This window comes from Fukomys damarensis, unplaced genomic scaffold (assembly GCF_012274545.1).
Source record: "Fukomys damarensis isolate Sample0158 unplaced genomic scaffold, DMR_v1.0_HiC HiC_scaffold_27, whole genome shotgun sequence".
Lineage (NCBI taxonomy): Eukaryota > Metazoa > Chordata > Mammalia > Rodentia > Bathyergidae > Fukomys > Fukomys damarensis.
The window spans coordinates 34,034,427-34,055,728 of NW_022900939.1; the positions used below are offsets into that span (position 1 = coordinate 34,034,427).

General features: G+C 43.7%; 1 protein-coding gene across 1 annotated transcript in view; it reads left to right on the forward strand.

The window, feature by feature from the left end:
- Nucleotides 1-21,302, forward strand: part of Cd109 (CD109 molecule) — a 122,604-nt gene that overhangs the window by 52,023 nt on the left and 49,279 nt on the right. The window contains exons 8-17 of the mRNA XM_010641203.2: nt 2,095-2,191; nt 2,443-2,584; nt 3,450-3,559; nt 5,353-5,577; nt 6,654-6,755; nt 6,848-6,910; nt 8,102-8,278; nt 11,266-11,418; nt 12,991-13,065; nt 13,959-14,019. Coding sequence (XP_010639505.1) covers nt 2,095-2,191; nt 2,443-2,584; nt 3,450-3,559; nt 5,353-5,577; nt 6,654-6,755; nt 6,848-6,910; nt 8,102-8,278; nt 11,266-11,418; nt 12,991-13,065; nt 13,959-14,019 — 1,205 coding nt within the window. The remainder of the gene's footprint in view (nt 1-2,094; nt 2,192-2,442; nt 2,585-3,449; nt 3,560-5,352; nt 5,578-6,653; nt 6,756-6,847; nt 6,911-8,101; nt 8,279-11,265; nt 11,419-12,990; nt 13,066-13,958; nt 14,020-21,302) is intronic.

The following is a 21,302-nucleotide window of genomic DNA, read 5'->3' on the forward strand; positions in this document are numbered from 1 at the left end:
AGGATGCAAGACCCCTGATCTCAGTTAGCTGATTGCTGAACCCCATGATGCTGACTGACCTCGGGCTGCAAGGCCCAGATTGAGTTCCCCATCCTTCTGAATGGTTGAACTCCACAACGTTCTATTACAGGTTTCCCACGCCCTTTCTTTAAAGATGTTCAAAGTTGGGAACTCAGAAAAATACCCTTGATGACCACCTCTGTCTTTGCAGAGTGGGTCCAAAGACTGGCACAGTCAGGAGGTCTGAGAGTGCGGTGGGGGAGCTTATGGGGGTTCAGGGGCGCCCGCACGGCTACCTTCAGGAGCAGGCGTGGTTCTCCTTCCCATGGTGGATCGGGGCTGGCCTACCTCCCGGCGCTTGAGCGATGGCGGCTGGGTCGGGAGCAGGCGTCCTTACTATGTATTTGATACTGACCTGGATCTCACTGTGTAGCCCAGGCTCTTGAACTCAAGGAGATCCTCCTGCCTCAGCCTCCCAAGTGCTGGGATTACAGGCATGCACCACCATGCCCAGCTAATTTGCTTTTTGTTTTTCTGTTTTTTTTTTGTTGTTGTTTGTTTGTTTGTTTGATATGTCAGTGTTTGTGCTTTGACTTCTACAACTTACTTGGTCTCACCATTGAGAGCTCTACAGGCTAACAGAAACAAGGCCCACCTTGTCACTGTCTCTGCAGTGCCCTCTTCCGGTGAGGGTTTGAGGCAGCAGTGGCCATGGGTGCAGTCTCCTGGCAGGAGCTGTCCTCAGACCACAGTGTTCTGAGGACTCCTGCCTTGAAACATTTGGCAAAACCTCGCCTGAAACACAAAAGTGGGAGCACATCTATGATTTGTACTTAATTACTTCCTGCTGTGTTCAACTAAGAGCCAACTTCTAGTGTGAACTTGGGAAGTGCAGGTGGATTTATGGTTAGAAAACACATTCCGTGCTGTGTTTTCCATGATTCTTATGCAGCACTCGATCTTAGCCAGAGGCTGAGCATTCTGTCTGAGATCTCTGACTGGTGCTTATAAAACACAGTGGCTACAAATCTGCCAGTAGCCCCAGACCCGCTCCGTGAGTGCAAGTCGCACAGACGCCAGGCGTCTCTGTGCGGCCTGGGTCAAGTCTGCAGAACTTCTTGATTCTGCTGGGTTTCCAGAGGCTGTCAGGGATTTGATAGTTAAAGCAGTGGTCCTTATGCTCAGCTGACTCTCCAGCAAGTTTACGTGTGAATTTCAGGGCGAGAGGTCCCTGCACTCACACAGTTCCATCCTGGGCCCGGGCCTGTGGTCTTATCATGGTTCTCAGCGGCCGAGTCTCTTGGGACCCTGGTGGTGCAGAATGTCTGGGCCACTGTAGTGCGCTCCTGGTCTTGCCTCAATGGTCACACACTGTGATGGCATCGCTTCCCTTGGTGTGTGAAGAAATCCGGGCTCAACCAGAGGAGAGAACAGTGGGAGGTAGAATTGGGGATTTATGGCAAGGAGCTGGCTTCCATGATTGTGGGGTGACTAGGGGAAGGGACAGACAGGACTAGGGGATCCTCGCTTTGCTTTTAGGCCACCAGATCATGTAGGACAATGTCATCTGCTTGCAGTCACCTTACTGTGGACTTTAATCACATCTCTAATAAGCTTTCACCTCAGGGTTTAGATTCGCGTTTGATTTAGTAACTGCAGGAACCAGTAGTTCACGTTCAGGGCATTGTAAACATTTCTAGTTAAAAGTCTTCCCATTTTTGCTGGGTGTGGTAGTGCACGCCTGTAATCCCAGCACTGGGGAGGCTGAGGCAGGAGGATCACCACAAGTCAAGGCCAGCCTCGGCTACATAGTGAAACATTGTCTCAACCCCTCCCCATAATAAACCCAAAACAAAAAACTTCCCATTTTGGAAACTGAATTTCAAGGATTACCATTTATTAAGGACCTTTCTTGCTGTGCTTAGTTTCTAGAAATTTGTAGCAGTACTATGTTTTTTTAGTATCATTACTTTATCTCAGATTGCGCTAATGCATACTATTGAAAGCAGTATTTTTATTGTGTTCCTCTCATAGTATAAGTTGGCAATGTGAAAAAAATTAAAGAGCCCCAAATTGTTGTTCATTGTTTTTCAGGTATACATATGGGAAACCAGTCAAAGGAGATGTAACACTTACATTTTTACCTCTGTCATTTTGGGGAGAGAAGAAAAATATTACAAAATCATTTAAGGTAACTTTTGCAGATATTTTGTAGCTTCTGATGGGGGAAATTTAAGTGTACTTTTTCTGGGAATAAGATTTTTGTACTAAATTAACAAAAATCGAGTGGAAGAAAATCAAGAGCTGTGTGGAATTGGACCAGTCAGAATTCACCCACTCCCTGTGATTAAAATGGAGACGGAGGTGGTCGTAGTATTAGTTTTACTTCTAGAATTTGAATTGCCAGAGTGAAAAATAAAATTGAACTTTTAAACAAAACAGATAAATGGATCTGCAAACTTCTCTTTTAATGATGAAGAAATGAAAAAGGTAATGGATTTTTCACATGAGCACTCTGAGTACATGGATCTGTCCACCCCGGGACCAGTAGAAATTCTAGCCACAGTGACAGAGTCCCTTACAGGTTCGTAGACTTTGAAGTAAAAGGTAAAGCTGTTTACATGCTGTGCTCTGTCGTTTCTCTTACTATAACTAGCACTTTCCATTTGGGGCCATTTGATGCCTTTCTAAAGAGGCTGTTTGATGTTGAGATTGTCACAAATATTAATCTAATTTGCAGGATGTTTTCTTAGTAAAAGTGAAACTAATTTTCTGTGAAAGCCTGTACTTCAGTCACATGTGATAAACTGTGCATTTTTTTTTTTTCTATTTCTACTCTTTTCTGGCCTCAAAAGCACATAGAAAAGCCTAGATTTTCAGCTGCTTATCTTCTCTCTTACAAAATCACTTAACATAGTCTGAAATCTCACTTGCTTGGGACAGTCCCCCTTCCCCTTTTTTCAGCACTGAGGACTGAACTGAGGGAGACCTGAGCTACGTCCACAGACCTTTTCATTTTCAGCCTGGGTCTTGCTGAGTTGTTCGGGCTGGCCTTGAACTTGCAATCCTCCTGCCTCAGCCTAGCAAGTAGCTATGTGTGTGCCTGTGTGCCTGGCTGGTTTTCTCTTTGAATAAGAGAACAGTTATTATTTGGATTTTTCTGTTACCGTTTCAGCAGCTTTAACCAGCTGTGGAAAGAGCAAAAGTCTATTTCGTCAGGCGCTCTGATCCACAGGCGCAGACGGCACCGAGGGAAGCCGGTGGGGGTGGTGCTTGGGAGTCTGAAGAGAGCGCTCCAGAAAGACGCGGCTCTCAGTGTCAGAGCCGCTCCGCAGACAGGCGCGTGTGCCCCCAGATTGCAAACCCCTCTGGCTTGCAGAGATGCGGTGGACAGAAGGTACTGGTCAAATAATACTTTTGGATTCTAAATTATGCAATTCCCTAAACAGGAATCTCAAGAAACGCAAGCTCCAATGTGTTTTTCAAGCAACATGATTACATCATTGAATTTTTTGATTATGTCGCTGTCTTGAAGCCGTCTCTCAACTTCACAGCTACCGTAAGTTATTATGTTTATTATTGGTCCTCGTGGCTGCATTTAATAAGACAAAATGGAAACTAGTATTTTCAGTGCTTTTCTAGAAATTTTAAGTGAAAAAGGAAATAGATTATTTTTCCTCATTAGGGATGTGAGGTATAGAGAATTATTTCCAGACGACTTTTGTATAGTTTTTAAAAAATTGTTCCTAATGACAATAAAAACATTTTTCTGGACATTTATTTAACAAGCAATTTGCTAGATGTAGATTGCTACGTTGAAGCATTTGTTAATTGAAGGAACTAGATGGTGGTCAAAACTTTTAATTAAAATTTGACTTTTAAAATGACTCTAGTTATTTTAGTTTTAGCAAATATGTAAGATTAAGAATTATAGGGCTGGGGATTTAGCTCTGTGGTTCTGCTACCTGCTTTGTAAGCACAAGGTCCCGAGTTCAATCCCCAGTACCAAAAAAAAAAAAAAAAAAAAATTATAGCCAGACGTGGTGGCGCCCGCCTGTAATCCCACACTTGGGAGCCTGAGGCAGGAGGATTGCTGTGAGTTCGAGACCAGCCTGGGCTAGTAGTGAGTTCCAGATCAGTCTCAACTACATAGTGAGATCCTGTCTCAAAACAAACAAACAAAAAATTATGGTACTTGAGTGAATTTTGACAATGTAGAAGGCCTGGGCTTGTGGACTGAGAAGGACTGAATCTTGACCCAGGAATTATAGTTTTTGTGATGATAAGAAAATATTCACAGAACTATCACTCAGGACACAATAAGCCATGTCAGTAATTCATTTTTATAGGTACTTAAAGCAGGGTTTCTTTTTGGAAAGTAGACCGTAAACATGTCCAGCTCTGTAGGCCATATTCTGTGTTTTCATGACCGAGCTTTGTCATGGCAGCATGTACGTAGCCACAACACATTTGTAGATGAATGAGAGCAGCTATGTTCCAATAAAACTTTATTTACAAAATATTGGATTGGCATGCTTGCTTGCTGTAGTTGGCTGATCCTTGATTTGAAAAAAGAAAGGGTCACTTCTTGTTTAATGTGTGAAAAGAAAGTGTAGGTGGTTCTTGATTTTATTGATCGTAATAATTTACACAGGCTGCCAAGAATAGTTTTCAAATGAGTATAGTCAAACAATGGGAGTTGAAGGGGTGAGAGTTGGTTCTGGAATAGGAAGGCGGATTACTATGGAGGAGAGAGCTCTGAAGGAGGGAACATTTGCAGAGAGAGAGAGAGAGAGAGAGAGAGAGACAGACAGACAGAGAGAGAGAGAGACGGAGCAGCTGGTAGAGCTGTGGGATCACCAAAGACAGGAAAGGCAGATGGTTACTTAGTGTCAGGCGTGCAGAATTGGAGGCGACTGGACGTGAGGCTTTGCTCCAGAGTGAGGTGAGGATGGATGGAGAATTTGGAGCTGGAGCACCGTCACCAAGAGCTGAGCTATGCCTCAGGCATGAGCAGAGAGAAGGAAGACAGAAAAATGGATAGCTGAGTATGTGCTCTTGACAATCTCCCACATTTAAAGGGCCGTGAGAAGGTGCAGGAGGGAGCTGCATAAGCGCACGATGTTGTGACGGGCCGGGCCGGGGAAGCGAGGAAGCCATGCCTTTCAGAAGGCAGGAATTGTGGCCCTGGTGCCTGCGGCGGGGAGGCGCCCTGAGTGTGGGGTGAGGAAGCTGCCAGGAATGGTTGAGAGTTCAGTCTCCTGGGAGGAGGGCAGAGGGAAGCTGGATTCAGCGGAGCTTAAAGCCATCACTTGTGACTTGTTTCTAAAATAATCCCGTTTTGACAACTAGGTGAAGGTAACACGTGCTGATGGCAGTCAGCTGACTCAAGAAGAAAGAAGGAATCATGTGGTCATGGCAGTGACGCAGAGAAACAGGACCTATCTCTGGGGCAGGTGGAACGGCGGAAACCAGGAAACGGAAGCTGCTCACATCACAAATTACACTGTCCCCGCCGACGGAGTCTTTAAGATCGAGTTTCCAATCCTGGACAGTTCCAGCCAGCTACAAGTGAAGGTGCCGCTGTCACGCAAGTTGCTTTCCAGCCACACCAGCCCTGCAGTTGTAACCTTGTGCTAGCCACTCACTCAGCCTGTCAGGGTTCAGTGCGTAGGAAATAGACGTGTGTTTTTATTTTTAAAGATGGGAGAAAACGTTCTAAGTAATTCAATGACAGTGGCCTGAACGCTCCCTTGTAAGTTCATTTGGAAGACCACAGGAAAATACAGCCATGTGAAGGGGCAGTGGAGAAGCTCCTGAAACCCTCATCTAGGTTGATTTTTCAGCCATATGCAGTTTTATTCTTACTAGAGCTGAAATGCAAGAGGAAGTTATATTTTTTGCATGTATACACCATTGCGGAGCTGCCTTTCCTGGAGTGGCTCACCTGAGATTCTTAGGCTTTTCTGTTTCCTACCCTTCTGACATTCAGCCTTGCCCTAGTAGGGGCCTGGCTGAGCATGTCGTGAAGCCTCTGATTCTTTTTTTTTTTTTTTTTTTTTTTTTCCTGGTACCGGGAATAGAACTCAGGACTTTGGGCTTGCGAGGCAGGTGCAGAACCACTGGGCTACATCCGCAACCCTCCATTGTTTTATTTTAAGACAGGATGTAACTATGTCGCTGAGTTTCTCAGGCTGGGTTGATTTTCCTGCTTTGCCTCTTGGGTAGCTTGAACTATGGGGCTGCAGATGTGTGTCCAACTTGGTTTTTACTCTGAATCTCGGTGGATCCAGTGGAAGTGGTTTGATTTCTTGCTTTTATTTGAGCTGCATATTATGGAGAGAAGGAAAGCATTGCTTTTCCATTTATCCTCTCCGCCCGAAGTATTTCTTGATAAAATACCTTCGTTTCTGAAGTAAGTTGGGGCCGTGCTTTTTTCCTCTAGGTTGTGATGGTGTGAAGACCTTTCCCATGTTTGTAAACTACTAGATTCCTAATAGCATAAGGTATAAAATGGTGAAGATCCATCACTGGGCAAATGTCATCTCCTGCATGGGAAAAAAGTGAATTTGGCTTTCAGTAATTGTTCATCAGGTGGCATCTTTTCTCAAGGTTGAAGATGAAAATTTATAGCTCTTTTCCTTTTGTCATAGGCTTATTTTCTTAGCAGTGAGAGTAACATGGAAATTCACGGCACATTTATATCCCCTAGTAAGACGTACATCCAGTTAAAGACAAGATATGAAAATATAAAGGTAAAGCTTATCGCGCACTTGAAATTGTCATGTAATTGGACTCTCTTGCCATTGATATGGTCATGTTAATTCAGGTTTGTTGTTTTTTCTAGGTTGGATCACCTTTTGAGTTGGTGGTTAGTGGCAACAAGCCAATAAAGGAGTTCAGCTATATGGTAATCTCTTCTAGAATTTAGGTCTCTGCTCTATTATAGAATCATCTTAAATGATGGCTAACTTATGTCGATGTTAAACTTACTTTTTAAATATTAGCCTATCCTTTTTATATTGCAATCAAAATATCTTTTTCTTCACTTGTATTTGCATTTCCAGTTAAATATAGGCAATTACATTTTGTCTTATATTTAAAATTTTAATTTCTATTAAATAAGCAATGTACACCCATGGTGTGGAAAATTAGAAAATATGAGGAGAAAATACAAATAGTGACTGTGGCCTTGTGATTTTGCCAACCCAGCCCTTCCGGTGGGGTCCTCTATCCCCTCATCCAAACACAGAACCTTTCTCAGCACCAAGAAGTCCATACTATTTGAGGTGCTGTCACGGCTAAGTTTACGATGTTTAAAATGTCCCTCTAAGACCTCACGCCTTAGGAGGTGGAGGTCGGTTGGAGGCTGTCGCTGAGGGGTGAGGCCTGGCCGAGTATTCGTAGTCTGGTCCTTAGTTCTTTCTCTCTCTCTGCTTCCCGGCTGCATGGTTAGCACCTTTCCTCTGCTGTGCCGTTGGTCTTTTAGAGCCAGCCAACCTTCTGGATCCTCTCAGACCATGAGCCAAAATAACCCTTTCCTCCTTTAAGTTGCACTGGGCATTTTGTCTGGGCAAAGGGAAAGTGAGAAATACGTGACGGATACACAGGCCAGTCCTTAGAGTGATCATCACACGTTGTACATGTGTTGAAGCATCGCATTGTGTAACCCATAATATACGCAGGTATTATGTCTCCATTAAAAACTAAAGCTGAGAATTTAGAACTGAGAATTAAAACCAATTTCATGGGGATTTAGCTCAGTGGTTCTGCCACCTGCCTCACAAGCGCAAGGTCCCGAGTTTGATCCTTGGTACCAAAAAAAAAAAAAAGAAAAAAAAAAGTATAAAGTATACATACCAGCTCCGCAGGATCATGTTGTAATCATTATGTAATGCAAGCCTGTACGAATAAAAAAGGAGGATAAATGCAACTTTAGTTGAGATCTGATTAACTTTAGCAAAACTTGAACTCACGGGGTGGGGATTACAGCTCAGTGGTACTGTGCCTGCCTAGCAAGCTCAAAGTCCTGAGTTTGATTCCTGACATCTTCTACCCTCTGAAAAAGCCCCAAACTTAAACTCATTTATTTTTTTTTCAGGTGGTATCCAGGGGACAATTGGTGGCTGTAGGCAAACAAACTTCAACAACCTTCTCTTTAACCCCAGAAAATTCTTGGGCTCCCAAGGCCTGTATAATTGTGTATTATGTTGAAAATGATGGAGAAATTATAAATGATGTTCTAAAAGTTCCTGTTCAGCTTGCTTTTAAAAATGAGGTAAGATTTCAGGTAATAATATTTAAAAGAAAACTCGTTAGTGAATTCCGAGAAACAGTATTGTATTACAAAAGTATTAAGCCAAATTGTTTGGAAATTTATTATTCCCTTCTAGAACTATTTTAGTAACTGCAAATGTATTTCCACTTGCAGAATTATTGCAATCTACCGGTCTCAATTGGAAGATATGTTTTTTTTTTTAGACAGGGTCTCACTATGTAGTTGAGACTGACCTGGAACTCACTATGTAACCCAGGCTGGTCTCAAACTCACAGCGATCCTCCTGCCTCAGCCTCCCAAGTGCTGTGATCACAGGCATGTGCCACCACGCCTGGCCTGGAAGATGTGGTTCTTTAATTAAAATTTGACTCAAATCCACAAAGCCCTTTTAGGATTTTTCATGTAGTCAGTCATTGTTGATTTGGTGTGGAATTCAGAGACAGGTTGGGATGTGTGTGGTGTTCAAACTGGCGTGAGAGTGAGCTGAGGGGTATGGGAGGGAGGCCGTCTGAGAGGATCGCCGAGGAGGCAGGGCTGGCAGCGGGTGTCTGTTTTACCTGCTGGAAACTAACTGGGACAGATTTCAGCAAGCTTGGGTCCCTTGCTTGTGAGGAGCTGTGTGCAGTCTGGTCTCCAGACACAACAGTGCTTTTCATAGCTGAAGTAAGGCAGCCTGTGAAGGAAACTGCCTCAGACCTCAACCCCAAATAAGTGTTACTGAATTGTCTGGTGTCAATCAGAATGAGCCATTGTGTCCACTATAAATCGTGACCTTTCAGTCCTCTTAAGTAATGTAATCACTTTAAGATAGTGATTTGCAGAATATAGTTGTTCTATTATTCATTTAAAAACCCTTAGAATACTAGTTTGTTAAGATGTAGAGATGTGCACCAGTTATCCATGCTTTCTTTCATTGAGAGTTTTTGGTTTTTTTTTTTGTTGTTGTTGTTTTGAGACAGGGTTTCACTGTGTCTTTGAGACTGACCTGGAACTCACTATGTAGCCCAGGCTGGTCTCGAACTCACAGCGATCCTCCTGCCTCAGCCTCCCGAGTGCTTGTTGAGAATTTTTAACTGTAATTTTTTTGAAGTGCTGGGGATCCAACCCAGGACCCTGCACACGCGAAGTGAGTGCTCTGCCCCGAGCTGGGCCCCCAGCCCACACATATTAACCCTAACTTTGTCAACATTTAATATAAACTTCTACTTGTAGTTTGTGAAAAGTTTTTTTTTTTTTTAGAAGAGGATACTGTATTTTTAAGTTTTAGAGCATAATTTTTGACTTTTAGTGATTGTAAGAATCACCTGGGGGAGGTGAATTTTAAAAACGCAGTCCCGGGGGTTTCAGCGAGGAGACGCATACCTGAAAGCAAGCCCAGGCTCTCAAGCTAGGGAGAGTGTGTGAGATCAATGACCCTGAAGAAACAGGACATTACTAGCCTCTTTTCAAGAAACGTCTTCACTGTAGGAGCTAGGTGATTGTTTCCGTTCTGTTCGTACATATATTTGTATGTATCTTTCTCTGTATCCCAGTTACCACATTTACAAAGAAACTGCGTACGTGGATATGTGTTTAAGCGAGAGAAAATTAGTGAATCTTTGTGGATATCCGAGAAGCGCTCTGGGATACGTGAATGAAATATAGAAGAGGCACGAGCAGGGTTAGGAATTACTCGCACAAGGGCTGGGGCTTTAGCTCAGTGGTGCCACCACCAGCCCCACAGGCACAAGGCCCTGAGTTCGATCCCCGACCCCTGGTACGAACCAAATCAAACCAAACCAAACCAAACCAAACCAAAAAACCCACTCACGCTTCCATGTGAGCTGAAGCCACAGGGTCTCGGAGGCGCAGATACAGAATGAGAATGACATGGTCTGAGGCTGCTGGTGTCCCACTTGCTGCTGCTCCCTGTCCCACTCGGTGAAGAGGGCAGGTTAGACACAGGGCCTTGGGAGGTGCGTGAGAGAAAAGTTACATGGAGCAAGGTAAGCAGGAGAGGAAGCCTTCATAGAGGAGATTGAATTAAGGTAGGGGAGCTTTGAAACAGGTAGGGGAGCTTTAAGGCATGGGCTGGGATCATGCGCAGCACTGCAGGGGTGACAGGGAGCAGGTCACTGTGACCGGCACAGGCTCCTCTGCCTGGAGAGGCTGGAAAACACCCTGGCTCCTTCTTTCTGGGCCATGGCATACCCTGCACATGGCTCCTGGGTCCTTGAGCGAAGTCCTCCTCCTCCTGGGTTGTGGGACCGGCCAGAAGCTGGGAGAAGATTTACATGTGAACAGCGCAGGGAAAGACTTCGCAGTTAGAGGTTTCCCAAAGCAAATCCTCTGAGAGAAGGGAGTCTGGGCTAGGAAGGAAGAAGCTGTTTAAAGGATGATCAAGTTGAGGGCAGCATCCCGTCCACCTGCTCAGGCAGTGCGTCTCAGGAGGCGGCAGTATTAAGATAGGGCTGGAGGGAGGAGAGGCCCCAGGAGGAACGGTTCGTTGGTGCTGATGGCGCCGGGCCGCATGCTGCACTGTTGGGTCCAGGCCTTGATGGTGTGCTGACTGACGGAGGAGCGCTGGAGACCCGCACCTCCCCACAACCCAGGCCTCTTGGGAGCCCTCCAGACCCTCCCGTGTGCAGTCCTCAGCCCACATCAACGCGGAGGCTCCTGTGCCTTCTTTATCTGGCTCCTGCTCTCTCCTGTCCTGTGCCGGCTGGGCTTGCGTAGGAGGAAGAGAGGGAGGAACACAGCCGGAAGTGAAGGATACTTTGGGTTTCTACCACTCACCAGGAGGCAGCTCAGGACTTGCAGATGCTGGGCAGTTCAGTTACTTTATTGCTTTCCTGGAGAAGGCTCTGAGTGGTTTTAGAGTTACCCTGGGGCCAAGGCAAACGTACGTTCTTTCTTAGATTTTGAGTTCTTGATCTGCTATTGGTAAGATAGGTAAACCGTGCTTTTACAACATGAGATCAACTAATCATACTCTTTCCTTTTGTTAGATAAAGCTGTTTTGGAGTAAACCTAATGCTGAACCATCAGAGCAAGTCTCTCTTAGGGTCTCTGTAACACAGCCTGACTCCTTTGTTGGGATTGTAGCTGTTGACGAAAGTGTGAACCTGATGAATACCTCAAATGATATTACAATGGAAAATGTGAGTATAGTTCTGAATTACAAAGACAGATGTTAGAAAAGTGCAGTTACATTAGTTTAAATATTGAAGGGAAATTCATTAGTTTCTGTACATTCATAAGCCAATAACCAGTGAAACCTCCAAGTGAAAAAGTATCTGTGCACAGTTGTTATGCTGGAAAAAGTTTATGTGGTTGGGTGCATCTTGCCTGTCTTACAGAAGTACCGCCTTGGGTTAGATAGCAGGGGTGCTCTCTGGAGGGCTGTTTTATACCATGGGTTTATAGTCAGTCATATTCCAGGGACCTGGGGATTCAGCTCAGTGGAGCTGCCGCCTGCCTCACGAGCACAAGGTCCCGAGTTCGATGCCTGGTACCAAAAACAAAAACAAAAACCAAAACAAAAAAGAAATAATATTCTAATTGCATGTCTAATTTTTTGAAGAAAAAGAGTGAGAATTGTAGCTGTTCCTTTAGCTCATTTTATCCACTCTCGCTGGCAGTAAATATTGTTCTAAAAATAATAGTACTTTATGTGATAATGCAGATATCTCTAAGAAGATCATATTGGCATAATTTGAATTATGGCGTCAATGAGGCTGAATTTTTTCTATTAATAATTTACATTTCCTTTTTTGTGAGGTTTTGGGTTTTTTAAAAACTTAGGTAATGGACATTTTGCAGCATTTATACTAAACTCTATCCAGTTAACCCATTAATTTCTGCCAATAGTACAAAAATAGGGCTCGTTTAAGAGTTATTAGTGCACAGTCGTGTACAAGCAGTGGGTCTCACTCTGCCGTATTTTTGTTTTTGTTTTGTTTTTTGAGACAGGGTCTCACTATGTAGTTGAGACTGACCTGGAACTCACTATGTAGCCCAGGCTGGTCTCGAACTCACAGGGATCCTCCTGCCTCAGCCTCCCGAGTGCTGGGATTACAGGTGTGCGCCACCACGCCCGGCTACTCTGGCATATTTCTGCGCACACAGGGCACACTTTGATTGTTTCACCCTCCCACTACACCCCCTTCTCTGCTAGTCTACTGTGGATCATTTGTTTTTTTCTATTTTTTTTTTTTTGTTTGTGTGTGCCAGGGATCAAACTCAGGACCTTGTGCTTCTGAGGCAGGTGGCGGAACCACTGAACTAAATCCCTGGCCCAGCTGTGGACCATTTGTAATGTTGATCTCCATGCGCTGATCTTATCAATCAGAGCATTTAAGTTCCTCCTTGGTAAAGCTCAAGGGCACACTTCTGAGGCACTCTGGGTTCCTGGGTCAAGTAAAACTAAGTTTAAATAAGAAATATAATTTCAGGGGCTGGGGATTTAGCTCAGTGGTTCAGCTGCCAGACTCGCAAGCACAAGAAGCAGAGTTTGATCCCCTGCACCAAAAAAAAAAAAAAAAACCCCAAAAAGAAATATAATTTCAGTGGATTGGATAATGAACAGAGCATTGACATAGTCTTACTCTTTGATTTGTATCATTTTCCAGTTGATAAGTATGGCGGCTATGTCTAATGTAAGTTACTCATAAGAAATACCGTGAGATACTGACGGGAACCCATCCATTCTGCGTATTTTATGTTCTTTGCAGGTGGTCCATGAGTTGGAACTTTATAATACAGGATATTATATAGGCATGTTCATGAATTCTTTTACTGTCTTTCAGGTAGGTGTAGTTTGCTATATAATTTGAGAAATATGTTCTTTTAAAAATTTTATTTATTTTTGTTTTGGTTTTTTGAGACAGGGTCTCACTATGTAGTTGAGACTGACCTGGAACTCACTATGTAGCCCAGGCTGGTCTTGAACTCACAGCGATCCTCCTGCCTCAGCCTCCCGAGTGCTGGGATTACAGGCGTGCACCACCATGCCTGATGCTTTTTTTAATTTTAATTTTGGTACCAGGGATTGAACTCGGGTCCTTGCACTTGTGAGGCAGGCAGTAGGACCACTAAGCTAAATCCCCAGCTGTGCTATATAATTTGAAAGGATATTAATACATTTTACTATTGGAAACGCTATCAAAATTTTCATTATGAAATGTTAATCTTTTGTTAATGTGTCACTGAGTACACGGTTACATAAGTATAATCTTAAAGGAGAGATAATCCTTTCAGGTTCTTTTTTTTTTGTACCGGGGATCAAACTTGGGCCCTTGTGCTTGCAAGGCAGGCAGTGGAAACACTGAGCTAGATCCCTGGCCCTTTTCAGTTTTAAAAACAAAACATTGACCATTAGAAAGATTAATGGAAGGCCGGGGATTTGGCTCAGTGGTTCCACTGCCTGCCTGCGAACATAAGGGCCTGAGTTCAATCCCTGGTATCAGAGAAAAAGAAAAGACGAATGGAATTATCATTAAACAAATAATTTATTTTCCTTTATCTTTGACTTTGAAATAGCTGTTTATATGTGTGTGTGGCGGGGGTGGGGGGAGAGAAAATGAGATTGTACCCAGGCTCTCAAAATCGAGCAAGGGTGAGTCAGAGTACGAGACACTTAAATGTGGTTAGAGAGCACGTAAACTTTATTTAAAAGGAAAGTAACATTACTGTTTTTTAGGAATGTGGCCTGTGGGTGTTGACGGACGCAAACCTCGTGAAGGATTCCATTGATGGTGTTTGTAAGTAGGACTTGGCAGTAAGTGGCACCGTGCCTCCCTCGCAAGCGCAAGGTCCTGAGTTCAATCCCAGGCACCAGAAAAAAAAAAACATTTTGCCAGGCGTGGTGGCGCACGCCTGTAATCCCAGCACTCAGGAGGCTGAGACAGGAGGATGGCTGTGAGTTTGAGACCAGCCTGGGCTACATAGTGAGTTCCAGGTCAGTCTCAACTACATAGTGAGACCCTGTCTCAAAAAAACAAAACAAAACAAAAAATTTTGTCTTTTACTTTGCATATTCAGTGGCATTCATGTAGGTGGTCCTTTCTGTTTGTGTTTGGAAATACTGGGAAAGAACATGCAACCTTGTTTGGGCTCCCTGATATTTGAAATGAAAGCTTGGCGTTTGCTCTCTGTAACTACTGAGAGGTGGTTTTGGAAGATCCTTCTCCCCCGCTTCTCCTTTCCCCTCCCCTCCCTCTCCCCCTCCTTCCTAGGAGGGTCATAGATGTTTCCCAGTCCTGTGAGTTGCTACATGAGGCTGGCCACCGAGGAGTAAGAAGTATGCTTTTAGAGAGAAGTCGTTATTTTCTTTTTTGGTACTGGGTATTGAACCCTTTACCAGTGTGCTGCACCGCTCCCCCTTTTATTCTGAGGCAGGGTTTGGCTGAGTTGCCCAGGCTGAGCTTGGATTTGTGATTTTTCTCCCTCAGCCTCATAAAATGTTTTGACTGAAGAAAATACATATGTAAAAATGGTTACCGTAGAAAGTTCTACCGGTACATGATCTGGAAAGCATCTTTGAGATTTGTCACCGTTTCTGTCCCCGATCCTTGCTTCTGTCAGGGTTACTGGTTTCTCGGCACCAAGCCCACTGCCTGGCTTTGGGCTGTTCTTGCCACCACAGAGCACCCCGGGTCTTGTGCTGAAGTTGAAAAGAAGAAGACTTAGGAAGTTGTCATGACCTCTACGTATCTAAAACACATGGGACATTGAACTTTCCTCAGAGAACTCTGTCCTACGCTGTCTCCCAAGCATCCGTCTTTGTCCATTTTGCAGTCACAGCTTTTGCTCATCTTTGGTTCATCTCTGCTTACCAGGTCCGGCTGACGGGCACAGTGGTCCTCATTTTGTTGTCAGTAATGTTGCTGGGCCTTGTATGTGAGGGGTCAGATTGACAACCGGCTGTGGATTGAGAATATTTTTTAAAAATAGTGTTTGAGCTGGTGGCGGCTCACACCTGTAATCCCAGCACTCTAGGAGGCTGAGGCAGGAGGATCAAAAGTTCTAGCTCAGCTCGAGCAATTTAATGATTTAGTGTGAGATCCTGTTTCAAAATTAAAAAAAAAAAAAGGCTGAGGATGTCGCTCAGTGCAAAGGCCTTGGGTTCAATCCTCAGTATCAAAAAAGGATTTCTGGCCTGAACATGTTCTGTTTTTGTCTTGTTATCATCCCCCGGACAACACGGCGTAAGAGCTGTCTACATCATGGTAGGCATTCTGTGTAACCCAGAGAGGATTTAAAGCATCCGAGAGTGTGCGGATTATCTGCACATACCACGCCATCTTTTAATAAGAGGATGGAGCATCTGGAAGTTTTGGTAACTACGAGGTCCTGGAACCAATCACCTAGGGATACCAAGGAACGATTCTGTCCTTTCCCTTTTCTGAGAAACTTCTGACTCCCTCGTCAGGAGAAACCTGCCATTCCCACTAGCATATTATGTCCCTGGAAGCTTTGCCGCATCACTTTTCTGCTTCTCTTCTGCTCAGGGTGAGTAGGTAAATGGAGCCCAGGATTTGCTTGGCTATTTTCAGACCCTCTTCAGCAGCCCTCAGTTAAGAGCACTGTATTGCTTGAAGCTCAAAAATTTCAGCCCTAGGGCTACGGATTTAGCTCAGTGGTGCTGCCACCTGCCCACCAGTGCAAAGACCCGAGTTCAATCCCTCCCCCTAAAAAATCAACTGTAGCTTCTTCAATCAACATTCATGTACGTCACTGCTTCCTTTTTTATCAGTGTACAGCCCACTCTCATGAGACTCAAGTCTTAACGCCTGCTGTTAACCTGGGGATTTGAATGTCCGTGTGTGTGTGTGTGTGTGTGTGTGTGTGTGTGTGAGAGAGAGAACACCTAGTGGACACATCTTGTGTCGCCCAGAAATGTCTGTGTGTCTGTGTGTGTGTGGCGCGCCACCTAGTGGACACATCTTGTGGCACCCAGAACAGGGTCATCACTGAACACGTCTCTACCCTTGACATTTCCGGTGCCTCCACCTTCACCTGTGTGTTCCCTTAGTCTCCTACACTTATTAACTGTCTTCTTTGGTCTTCAGTCTTTTGCTTTTAAGTTCTGGTTTTGGTTTCTTTTGCCTTTAGTTCTCTCCAGTACCTAAAGTACAGATTAATCACTTTGGTAGAACTCTGTCCCAGTTCCTTGTCCTTCTTACCATATCTTTCTGGCTTCACTCAAGTCTGGAACAATGAGACGATTTGTCTTACTCTCTTGTTTCTGTACCCCGATGCCTCACAAATACCTCAAATCCCATGTGCCGTAAATCAAGCTTACTCACAGCGATCTTCCTGCCTCAGCTTCTCAGGTGCTGGGATTACAGGCGTGCACCACCGTGCCCGGCCCAGAACCTTCCTAACGCTTCATAACTAATTCCTTAATGAAGTAGCCTAGTGGCTAAGAAAGGAATTTACTCTCACACATTCCTGGCTTTGAATTTTGGCCTTTTGACCCTGGGAAAATTAAACTACCTAAACTCCAAGTTTTCCTTTGCACTATAGAGTGAATTATATTACGTGTCTCATAGGATTGTTATGAAGGTCAGTACAAAACCATAAAAGCATCCTGCATGGAATGGCTACCAGTGCGGGTTCACATACAAGGGTTATTTCAATAACTCAGTGTTTCGCACATTTGTCACTTGTAAGTTTGCAGTTTCTCTTTTATCCTATCCCTTAGCTCTAGGGCATTTACTTTTCGTTCAACAGGGAGTGATGACTTTGCTTGCGTGCCTCACATGGGTAAGGCACGTGGATTCCCAGCTGCCTAGAGAGCCAAGCAAGACTCATGGTGAGGTCGGTGCTGAGAGGAGTGCTGGAGAGCAGTGGCCTCCCCAGTGGGTGGGGACGTCTGCGCTGGGGCTGGGCAGAGCATTGTCGCCTCCTGACTTTGCCCAGGTTTCTGCCATCACCAGCTCTCCCTGACCATCTCAGAAGCTAACTCCTTGTTTTACACCAGATCGAACCTGTTGTTCACCCTGATGGCAAAGTTCTTTATAAGACATAGGTTAAGGCATGTATTTGAGTTAGGTCTCAACAACTCCATTAATTTGGAGTTTTATTTTATTTTATTTTTTGGTACTGGGAATCGAACTCAGGAACTTGCGCTTTCAAGGCGGGTGGTAGAACCACTGAGCTAAATCCCCAGCCCCTAGGTCATGTTTTTAATGTATTTTAAAACCTTCATTGGATCGTTATTGTTTAAAAGATTAAGTCCAAATCCTTCAGCATGGCATAACTTGATATTTTAAAATTTGAACTCAGCCATTCTTTCTCTCCTCATTTATACTACATTTACCTAATACTCACTGTCATCTTCTGGATATGTTTTTTGTACTTGGCTCACTTTTTCCTCCTCTGTGTGGGATGCTTTTCATTTGGAAACTTAATGAAAATGGAACGCAAACCACTTTAGGCAAAATGGAGACTTCGTAGCATCTCCTTTCTCTTTTCCATATTAAAAAACCACTTTATTCATACTCCTATTTAATTGGCTTATGTAATATTTAAATTCCAAGTCAATATGAAAGAAAATTGGCATCCGATACCACTGCCTCTGGACAAGTGAGTAACTCAGTTGGTCAGAGCGAAGTGGCCCGGGCGTCCGCCGCAGACTTTGGGAAGGACTGGAGCATGAGGGGTAGGTGGGCTGGTGGCTTTTGTAGGGCTCGCCGGCTAGGGGATGCTCGGGGGTGCTAGGGGAGCTCCAGGCTGATTGCCTCTAACAGGAGGGACCATGCAGGTGATGCAGGATGAAAAGGCTTCTACTCAAAAGCGGACACCCGAGCTCTAATTTGGGTCCAATCCAGGGGAGAGACGAGGAAGTCTTCTCACTTCTCTGGTCCTCCTGCCTGCTGCACCCATCCTTGGGCTGCAATAGAATCGCAGGACTGTGCTCCCTGCTCTGCTGCGTAAATAGAAGCAGTAAGAACTTTACAGACCCCCAGCACTGCACCTGCTCATCTGCTGCACATCCCCAGTATCTGAGCTCTGCCTCCTCTCCTGTGACGATGTTGGGGGTATAACTGGCCCTGTTTTAAGCATTTTTTATTAGTACACGTTGACCGTATGTAGGGCTCACATTCATTGTGGGGAATTTGAGCCTGTACTGACATACCCTAATTCTTTTTTTTACCATTTTCCTCCCCTCCTCACTTACAAAAGCTTTGTTTCCATTTTTCTCTTCTGTTACGTGGGGAATTTGAGCCTGTACTGACATACCCTAATTCTTTTTTTACCATTTTCCTCCCCTCCTCACTTACAAAAGCTTTGTTTCCATTTTTCTCTTCTGTTCTTTGTTTCGCAAACCCTTCCTACCCTCACTGTCCTGGCTCCCTTGTCCCCCTTCCCATCTGAACACGTTCTTCCTGTTTCCAGTACCTGTCCTCCACTTTGCTCCTTGTTTACCCTTAGGGTTTCTCATACAAGAGAAACAACGCGATACTTAAACTTGTATGTCGGATTCACTTCACTTCAGATTATGGTCTTGAGGAGCATCCGCTGACCTACAAGTGACGCAGGTTTATCCTTCTTCACGGCGGAGTACTACTCCACTGTGCATAAATACGGCATTTTCTTTATCCACTCATCGGATGGGCATTGGGCTATTTCTGAGATCTAGCGATTACAGACTGTGCTGCTATAAACATGGGCACGTGCGTGTCACTGTGGTGTGATGCTTTGGACTCTTTTTTTTTAAATTTGAGGCCAATAAGTCACCTCTTTTACTCATAAATCTTCCTTGTGGAGGGTAAGATGTGTGTGATCACCCATACCACAGTGAAGATGAAGTAAGCTGGCTGGTTAGGAGGACTTGTCAGTTTCATTTTGATGGGGACAAGAAGACATGAAGAAGTTGGCACTTTTGCGGAATGGAGAAACGTAACAGTAGATTTTTTTCTTTCATTAATTTTTTGGTACATTTTAGGTATATAATTTGCTGACATTTGTCATTGGGAATTTTTAGCTTTACATGATGTATCTTGGTTCTTAGTTTTTCCCCATTCCCCTGCCCTCCCCTCCCCCCTCCCTATTTACAAAGATTTTGATTCCATTTTGACTTTTCTTATATTTATTCCTTTCCCTTCTTTCCTTTCCTCTATCCCTCCCACTTCCCCTTCCCCTGCAGACCTTTTCTTCCTATTTCACATTATCTGTTATATATTTTGATCCTTATTTACACTTTCAGTTTTTCACACCAGAGAAAGTATTCAGTATTTACACATGTGTGTCCTATATGTTTCACAAAAGTCTGCTATCTAGAAGATATAAAGAATTTTAAAAAATTAGCTCTCCCATATTTAAAGACCCAACTCAAAAATGGGCATCTGAAATGAACAGACATTTCTGAGACAAAGAAGTAGAGCCGGGGATTTAACTCAGTGGTTCCGCTGCCTGCCTTGCAAGTACAAAGTCCCAAGTTCCATCCCCAGTACCACCCCCCAAAAAAACCCCAACAAAAACAAAGTAGAAATAGCAAATAAGCATATGAAAAATTGTTCAGCATCACTGGTCATTCAAGAGCTGCAAATGAAAACAATGCTGAGATTCCACCTCACCCCACAAAGAATAGCTGCTATCAAGAAATCAATAACAAATGCTGGCAGGGCTGTGGGGAAAAAGGAACACTTCTCCATTGCTGGTGGGAGTGCAGACTGGTGCAACCACTGTGTAATCAGTATGGAGATACCTCAGAAAACTAGGATTAGATATCCCATTTGACCCAGCTATCCCTCTGCTGGGTATCTTCCCAAAAGAATTAAAAGAATCATACCACAGTGATATATGTGCATCCTTGTTCTTGGTGGAGTTTGCAAGAGCTAAAGCTTGGAAACAGCCCAACTGCCCATCAACTGGAGACTGCATAAAAAAAAAATGAGTGTTTTTATAAAATGGAGTACTGCTCAGCCATAGAGAATGAGAAACTAGAGACATTTATAGCTAAATGGATGCACATTGAGGCCATACTCTTAGATGCTTTTAACTCTTTCAAGAAGATAATTAAAAGGAAATAGCTAAGTCAAATGGAAACTTCAATTTTAGTTTTTTGAGGAATCTCCACACTGATTTCCACAGTGGCTGTACCAGTCTACACTCCCGCCAACAGTGGAGAAGGGTTCCTTTTTCACCACAGCCCTTCCAGCATTTGTTACTGGTTGATTTCTTGATGATAGCCATTTTTCCTGGAGTGAGATGGAATCTCAGTCTTGCTTTAGTTTGCATTTTTCAAGTGACCAGTGATGTTGAAGATTTTTTCATAGATTTATATGCTGTTTTTACTTCTTCATCTGAAAGATGTCTGTTCATTTCAGATGTCCATTTTTGGATTGGGTCTTTGAATTTGGGAAGGGTCTGATTTTTTTGAGTTATTTATGTATTCTAAATATTAATCCTTAGTACGAGGAACAGCTGGTAAAAGTTTTTTTTCCTATTGTGTGGTTCTTTCTTTACTCTGTGGGTGGTTCCTTTTGATGTGCAGAAGCTTTTAAATTTGATGTAATCCCAGTTGGTGATTCTTTGTAATATTTTCTGTACAGTCAGCGTTTTATTCATAAAGTCTTTGCCTACTCCTATGTTTTCTAGTCTTAGCTATTCTATTTTCCGGCAGATTAAGTGTTTCTGTTTTTATATTGATATGTTTGACCCATTTCAATTTTAGTTTAGTGCATGGTGAGAGATGTGGGTCTATGTTCATCTTTGATATGTGGAAATCTCGTATTCCTAGCACCATTTTACCATTTTTTTTTTTTTTTTGGTACCAGGGATTGAACTCAGGACCTTGCACTTGTGAGGCAGGCAGCAGTGCCCCTGAGCTAAATCCCTGGCATTAGCATCATTTTTTGAAGAGGCTGACTTTTTTTGCATTGAAATTGTTTGGCCCCATTGTCAAAGATAAAGTGACTGAGTGTGTTTGGAGTTGTTTCTGTGTCTTCTAATCTGTCCCATTGATCCTCAGGTCTTTTTTTTTTTTGTCTGTACCATGCCGTTTTTATCACGGTAGTTTGTAGTATAACTTCAG